The sequence below is a fragment of the Paramisgurnus dabryanus genome, chromosome 6 (genome assembly GCF_030506205.2).
Source record: "Paramisgurnus dabryanus chromosome 6, PD_genome_1.1, whole genome shotgun sequence".
In the NCBI taxonomy this organism is placed as follows: Eukaryota; Metazoa; Chordata; class Actinopteri; order Cypriniformes; family Cobitidae; genus Paramisgurnus; species Paramisgurnus dabryanus.
Window position 1 is genome coordinate 17933885 of NC_133342.1, and position 8220 is coordinate 17942104.

The 8220-nt window shown below is 31.7% G+C and overlaps 1 protein-coding gene across 1 annotated transcript; it reads right to left on the reverse strand.

Moving 5' to 3' along the window:
• Positions 1–227: 227 nt before the first annotated feature.
• asip2b (agouti signaling protein, nonagouti homolog (mouse) 2b) lies at positions 228–4863 on the reverse strand. The gene is made up of 3 exons (XM_065265972.1): positions 4637–4863; positions 2262–2338; positions 228–1986 (listed from the first exon to the last, which is right to left on the reverse strand). Exons 1-3 carry the CDS (start codon positions 4758–4760, stop codon positions 1801–1803), a joined length of 387 nt encoding a protein of 128 aa, XP_065122044.1. The 5' UTR covers positions 4761–4863; the 3' UTR covers positions 228–1800.
• Positions 4864–8220: the final 3357 nt, after the last annotated feature.

An 8220-nucleotide genomic window follows, 5' to 3' on the forward strand; every position in this document is an offset into this window, starting at 1 on the left:
ATGTTATTTTCCTGAAGGGATCTTTTAGTTTCCTGTTTTTTTTTTTAAAGAACAAAACTGCTCATTTGCATTTTTTAAATCTTTGTATTACATAAATTAATTTCTATATTTTATTTTAGAAATTAAAACTATAAAACTATTTAAAACTAAACCTTTTTAGGATTTTTAAATTCTAAAAAATTAAAATCAAGGAAAGCAAGTATGGTCACACACACACACACAAGAAATTTGTTTTTGTTAACAGTTTTTATGTATGAATATATGACATACAAGAATAATTTGACATTAATATTAAACATCTAGATAGAATAAACAGCAAAGATACAGATACGCAAACCTTGTTACTGACTACTTTAATGATAGTCTTTTCTAAGTATGACAGACTTTCCCTATTAAAATATTTCTTTTATAAATATAATATTTTTTCTTCAATTACAGACTTGCTTTTTTAGTAAGTTTGAGTCAGACAAATATATCTCACAAATTTAGGAGTTGATGATTGATTTTCTAAATCTAAAAATAAAGTGGAAATCAGTGGGATAATAAATGTTGTTTTATTCAAAATAAATGTGTATTTCCCAATAATATTCAGTCAATATGACCTGACAATAGATAGAAATATATGATGAGGGCTAGTAGTTTACAACTTTTCTCAAAATAACTTTAAATCCACAGTAAAGCTTATACTTTACATTCACAGACAGACAGACAGAGGCGGACAATACTTGAATATTTTAAGTAAATTAATTTTCCAAGCATCTGTGCTTTATCAGAGTGTTTGTCTTGGGATAAAAATGACTTTACTAACAATTGTTCACTACATTCTAAAGCATAGAATCATACTTTGTATTCCTTTTATATTACATATTAAAATTGATTTAATACCTAAGTACATAAAAATTGTGTACTTTTATTTTTCTTGAGTAAAAGTACAAAAGTACTTTTTACTTAAGTAAAAGTAAAAAAATACTAGATGTTTAATGTACTTAAATATAAAAAAAATCAAATACTTCAAATTATGAAATGAGTGGAGTAAAAATTATGATAATATGCTTTGGAATATGTTTTTCAAAGAAAAACACTGATAAAATACGAATACTTAAAAATTGACTTTTATTAAGAAAGTAAAAATACTTAAGTAGTGTCCGCCTCTGCAGACAGAGCTGTAATTTTCTGGCGATTAAAAAAAACACGGAAAATGTGCAGTAATTGAAATGTAAGCAGCCGAAAACAATGACATTAAAATGAACTGCACCTAATATTACTTTTCTCATACAAAGGTGACTAAATACTTTAAGGAAGTTTAGATTATGTTACATGCCCCTGGCATTGAATAATATTAATTGAAAGTGCCTTTGCCAGCACGGATCTACAGTATAGGAGATCACTGTAATAACTGGCAAACATGTCGCAACAGTTTCAGCAAAAAAAAGTGAATAACTCGCTTATAAAGTTACACATACATTGTACAGGGAAGAATACAATTATTCCTTTGTTAAATGTTAGTGCAGCAGCATGTGTGATACATAGCAATGTTTCTCAACTGGTGGGCTGAGTATCAGACGGCATAACAATACAATACTAAATGCAAATAATATATTTCAACACACTATATAGTTGCGTAAAGTTAAAAAAGGATTACATACAGAATCATCTGTAAAAAGGAAAATATTTATATTTTGCAGTTAATTATTGTTTGCTGAGAGCATAAACCATCACAAAGCTCAGGAGAGCAAAACCAGTTAAGATTCACTGATATATATAATTACTATAAAACTGTTGATCATGTAATGTTGAATGCTAGGTCTTCTTAGGGCAGAAGGGTCCCAGTCTCCAGCAGTGACAGATTGTATTGAAAAGCCTGCAGTGGCAGGAAGCACACGGGTCGCAGCACGGAGTAAGTGAAGAGCAGCTCTCCATCAGACCTCCACAGCGACGTGCTGGAGTCTGGACAGGAGAAGGTGCCTCGGGCCTGGGCTTAGTTCTCTGGAAAACACAGATGTGTACCACAAGAGAAAAGAGTGAAGAACAACTAATATTTTTCATTATAATTGAGTATTTTAATGAAAATAATATCTCTTTATGAATTATATGTATTCAGTGGCTCATGCAATTATTGGTCATAGCTATATTGAAGATATAAACAATGAAATTTCTGTGTGAGCAGCTATCTTTAACAAAGCATAAAAGGACCAATATTTTTCACAGTTCCTCTGGTTGGGATTTACAGCCTTGGATAACATGTGATGAGTAGAACATACCACCACATGATGTCTCTGCTGAGACAAATAGCGAGTCCTGGAAAACAGTCTCTTTGGTTTCTCCTGATTCCACACTCCTGTTGGACACACAGAGACCCAGTTACTTTGAATTAGTCAAGTTAAAGTCCTTTTCGCCATACTTTATGTACAAAACGTTCTTAATTAACTAACAATTTAATAAAAAAATAAGTGAACAATAATGTCACAAAAGTGATTTTAAAATGTCCAGTATCACTAGACATAACAGATGATGTGTGTTGAACTGTGTTTACTACAGTTTACTGTACTGTACTTTCATGTTGGTATGGTCTTTCATGATGTGTTTTGTCTCTAAACACATACTTAGGCCTACAGTACACATTGTGGACAGACCAAGAACAGATTTAAATGTTTTATGCTTTTCAAAAGACCACAGGAGAATTATGGCAGTGCACTTGGTATAGCATCGCATTTGCAACGCAAAGGTCATTGGTTTGATTCCAGAGAAACTGGAAAATGTAGTATATCCTAAATTGACCTGAAATGACACTCTCAGAAAAAAGGTATAAGAAGGTACAAAAGTTGTCAACCTAAAAGTTACATATTGGTTACGTACTGGTACATATCTGTACCAAAATGATATGTATTAGGACCTTTATAAAATGTCCAAGTGACAACTTTTGTACCTTTTTTTGAGAGTGTAGGATAATTAAATCTTCAGCTAAATGCATATGAAAAGAGAGATAACTCTGTATTAAATTTTTTTCCGTCAAAACATGTTTATTGTTATCATGTTTTTATTGTGTTTTATTGTGCTAATTAGATATGAACGCCTAAATCAAACAAAACCGATTGCAGTTTGATTTATATTAATTGGAATGCACAATCAAAAAACTCGATTTTTGAATAATAAAAAAAGAGTTATCTCGTTTTGGAACCATACTCTTCATATGTAATGCTTTTTTACTCTCTACTTAAGGACATTTTTCAAGTATCCATACTTCAAGTATCATACTTACTCCTCTAGCAACCCTGTTTCACGAAATTATCTACCTACACTCAAGTAAATTTAGAGTATTTTGTGACACTGACAGGCTTTTCCGCCTTTTTGCCTGAACATGTCACAAATTTCTGTTTACGTGTCACTGTCACGTATTTGTTACTCAACTATTTTGTCCTATTTTCAAATCATTGAAGCTTCGGTTTAGGGTAAGACTTGATGTTTGCGTTAAGTTTATACCTTTTTTTTTTCATGTTTTTTTATATTTAATGTTTTTAAACCATTGTCGCCTGGTATAAGGGATAGAGTTGTTTGGGTAAGAATGTGATTTTATGTAAATGTAACCCTAAACCGAAGCGACACTGGTAACCAACAGTTGAGTATCAAATTCGTGACAGTGACATGTAAACAGAAATGCGTGACATGTTCACGCAAAAAGGCGAGCCTGTCAGTGTCGGAAAAGACTAGAACAAATTTACGTGACTATAGGTACATAATTTCGTGATACATTTCTTAATCGTTGTTTTAAATTTAATACTGAAGTATATTAAAAATCTAGTACTTGTAGTACTCTTATTTTAGTACTTATTTTTATTTGACTAAAATCACTTAAAAATCATTCAGTTTTAATGTAATTAAGTGTTAAGTGAAATTTTATGAAATGTAGTGGAATAAAAGTGTGATACCATGCGTTATCCAAAGAAAACAACACTCTGATCCAGTAAAGATACTTGAAAAATGTCCTTTAGTAGCCTACTGTCCACTAGACTATATATATTTATGTATTTATGAACCACAAACAGAAACGCCCAGCAAAACAGTCGTTAATAAACCCCAAGAGCGTATGCAGGACACGTGAAACAGATGATAAATATTTGCTGTCGGTTTGCTAACTTACACGAGCTTCTTTCTTGAGAATAATGAATGTTTCACACACAGCTGCTCTGTGGCTTTGCATTATGAAACTGTGTGTGGAAAATGCCGAAAATCGGTTTTCTTGCTAAGCTTATTAGTGACGTTAGTAAGCTACTTAAAATCCCCAGATAAGAAAAGACTCCTTTATGTCGAAATAATGACAAGCATATATACCAGCCTATAATGTGACCCCTATAAACTAAAGCGTACATCAGATGATACATTATCAGATCAATAATAAAATATAAAACGTCACCATACGGAACAGTTCACAAGGAGGCCTATGTGAGTTAGCCTATCAAACAGGTGTTTTTTTTAAGAAAAGCACACAGAGTGCGTTTAGCTGATGAAAACAAAACATGCATTTGTACATATATAAATATTTTCAACGATCCCAAACAACCTGAATCCACCTTATACATATAACAAATAGAATTGTATATAGTGTATAAACAATATAAAACGTAAATCATAATGTTACCTGTGGTGATGTGAGACGCCGCGTCGTTTTCATGTTTTTTACGCACATCTATCCTGTTCGCTTCTCCTATGATACACTGAATAGCTGCCAAGAATAAAAAGATGAACATCAAAAATCCCTTCATTGTCTTTGTTATTTGTCGATCAAAATGTGTCAGATTATCGTAAGACTATTCTCACTGAGCTCTCTGTGGTATCTCTGTATTAAAGCCCATTCCCACCATTTATAAATCCATGCAAACTTATCCACGCCCACTGTAACAAGCGCTCCTCATTCAGTTCAGTCAAATGAGTCGAAATCAACATTTATTCTCGCATCAATTGGTAACCTTACGTAGCCAACTCTAATGAGAAGTTATGACATTATGAAAAAAGCAAGATCACTAAAAATAAATGTAGTAAATAATACAATATCAACTCTTTTGTTTTGACACTCTTAAATGATGTTACTTTTGAAATAACTTTAGTTTTTTGAAATTTACTCCAGCAGCATTTTAACCTTGAATATTTGCTTATTCTTTGCAAAATTGGTGAAATTTGTGAGAAGGGTATGAGAGAATTCATTTTTTGACAGATGTTCAAATGGTTTGGGTTTAAGCAGGACATTTAATCATGAAACCCTCTGGCTCATTGTCCTTTTAAAACCTGAATAATTCTCCAGGTGTTCATGGATCACAGCATGTTTCCCTGGACATTTCTGCACGCAGCTCTATTTGTTTTGGAACTTTTTGGAATGCTTTATTTAATCTTTTTGGAATGTGTTGTGATCTTTGATTTGAAATGAGTGAGAAACAGATGAGATTCAGATTTGGCTACATTATCACACCGTTGGTGTATCAAATCAGGAGATATAAATGTTGACATATTGCCATGGTTTAAAGATCAAGCCTTGTTATGACTTCATGACATGAATTTGTGTTCAAACAAAGCATTATTTATCAAATTATTATCAAATATGTCTTATAGGTTTTCGTTTAAAAGTTACAAATTAAGAATCATCCAAGCATGAAGTAATTATGCTATAAAACTTACAATAAACTTTTTGATATTTAATTATAGACACTGCCACAAGGACATTGATATCTTTTTTTTACTTCCAGAGGACAGTAGGGGGGTCTTTTCTTTAGGGGAAATTATAAGAATCCAATTAGATTTTCTTATGTCATTGTTGTCAATAAAAACTTCTTTACTCTTTTTTTATTAATTTACAAAATGTCTGTATTTAATATTTTAGTAAGTCTTAGGAAACCTTATGCAATCCATTTTATATGTTGGTTATAGTCTAGAGAAATACATAAAAGTATCTAGTTACTCAAAATCTGATACTATAAGTAACATTTTTAAGTGCTCAATTTACAATTGGATCCTTATGTAACAGTAAATCTAATAAATCCAGTTAAATACAAAATATTTTACCGACATATTTAAGGCAGCTGTTGAGAATTATGGGTACCTCTTAGTCTATGACACTGAGTTACGTGACTGTATGATTCACTTTAAAGTGAATTTACAACCGCATGTTGTTTCAATACATTGCCCATTAACGCTAATTTAACCTAATTTAAATAAATGCTGTATATTATTGCATTATTTAAATTAATTTGTTTTTATGATTTATATCAACATTGGCACTTCTGTAATTTTAATAGTTTAATATAGTGAGTTATTTTAGGAAAGTAGTGTTAGACAAAGTATCCATGTGACATATCTTATATATTTTGGATTATAAGGTCACTAGTCAAATTTATCTTTCTGAACTTGACCATGTTAACTCATTTGTTAAGGTCAGAATTCCTTGCTTCCACGGAAGCTGGGATAACATGGATGATGAAGTTTTCCACTTGCTAGTTTTACAGGCTGATAATAATTTTTTTGGTCTTTCAAAAGAACATAGACGTAGACAATCTGCTGCTTCCATCAGCCCTATATTATTCTGTCTTTTAATCTAACCTTATCTTAGTCAACAGCAGTACTCCAAAAAAAGCTCAATTCCTTTAAATCTCTTCTAGTTTTTACCCTTGAAGATGCGAGTAAATTAAACTGCTGCTTTGCAGTTATTGTTGTATTTTCTAACTCCAGATGGAAGTTTTTTCTCTTTCTGTGTCGCTATCTTTGTCACCTCCTAAGCTTTATTAGCTATATCTTGTTACAAATACATTTAAAGACACTCCTATACTTCCCAGAAATATGCACCATGTGTTAATGAAACTAGTTCAATGCTGTTCCATATATTTTGGGGGTATTATGGAAAATCACTTATACAAATAAATATTAAATTTTCAGTGTATTTTAATCAGTAAAAATTTTAGATTTATCCCAAAATATTTTTTTTCCAATCATACAAATCATTTGAAATTCTTCACGCCACCACTTCAAAAAATTTTAACCACTTAATGTCTGTAAACCTCCTAAAATACAATTATTTTAGTTGTTGAATACATCTGAAGAACATCAGTTTGGTTAGCAAAAACATTTGCACCCAATATGTGCCAAAGTAAAGTGGTATGGCAGTATACGGTATTGAAAAGACTGGTATAGATTTTTATGGATTGAAGCTCTTGCAAATGTCCTTTAAATACAATCTGAAAGTCACAATGAGCTACACTTTGATTAATTGACATGACTGACCATTTTTCAACCAACTTGATTTCCAAAACAAGTACCATACATTTAGAAAGAAAAGGTACAAAGTGGTCACTTGACATGTACCCTTTATAAGCTCCTAATATGTAGCATAAGATATAGACATTTGGTGCCATATCTTTAAGATGTAAATATTGACTTTTTAGGTGTACTTTATGAAAGGGTACTGCCCAGGTGTCAGCTTTCGTGCCTTTTTTTTTGTTAATGCATAAATCATTCACACTGCAAAAAATCATACAGATCAGATTCTCCACAAATCCGGGTTGTTTCCCATGAACAAATAAATTAAAATACCTGGAATTCAAGCCTGTTCAACAAAAAATTCCAACATCTTAACCAAGCTCATTTTAAAGCAGAAAACCAGACAGAGGAAATGGTCCTAAAAATCACTTGTTCTTTTGAAGATTTAATGAAAGTAGATTAGAAATAGATATGGGTTTAGCAAAAAAAACCCTTCAGTTGGTCCTGCACATTAGTTTCATTCATAGAAAAAAAAAACACTGTTAAAGCTCTGAGACAAACAGTGAAACAAATATACGGCAGTACACAATGGTCTCTCTCTACTGCTCAAATATATAATTAAAAACTTTTGCCATTCTTCCACACTAAAAGGTACAAAAGTTGTCACTCGTGCAGTACCTTTTCACTTCTGTACCTAAAATGTGCATACTGGTACCTCAAATGTACACATATCAAAATGGTACATATTAGGACCTTTTAGGTACCACCCCAGTGATAAGTTACTTTTGTAGTGAAAGTGCACCTTTATGCATTTTAAACCATAACTTTTTTATTTTTCTGGGTAAGAAAAAAAAATGAGTTACTTATAGGAACAAAAGCTGCTCTTTTCTTAGAATTAAAAGTAAACAGTGACCATGGCTGTCATGCATATCAAGATTCAATAAATAATAAAAAACATTTGAATATTTTTCTCACACAAAA

Bases quoted from the DNA above. Each gene is read 5' to 3' on its own strand.
- asip2b (XM_065265972.1), bottom strand. From the start codon at position 4,760: ATGAAGGGATTTTTGATGTTCATCTTTTTATTCTTGGCAGCTATTCAG. The intron at 2,339-4,636 runs GTAACATTATGA...TGTGTCCAACAG, and splicing joins GGCGTCTCACATCACCACAG to GAGTGTGGAATCAGGAGAAA. The intron at 1,987-2,261 runs GTATGTTCTACT...TGTGTTTTCCAG, and splicing joins AGCAGAGACATCATGTGGTG to AGAACTAAGCCCAGGCCCGA.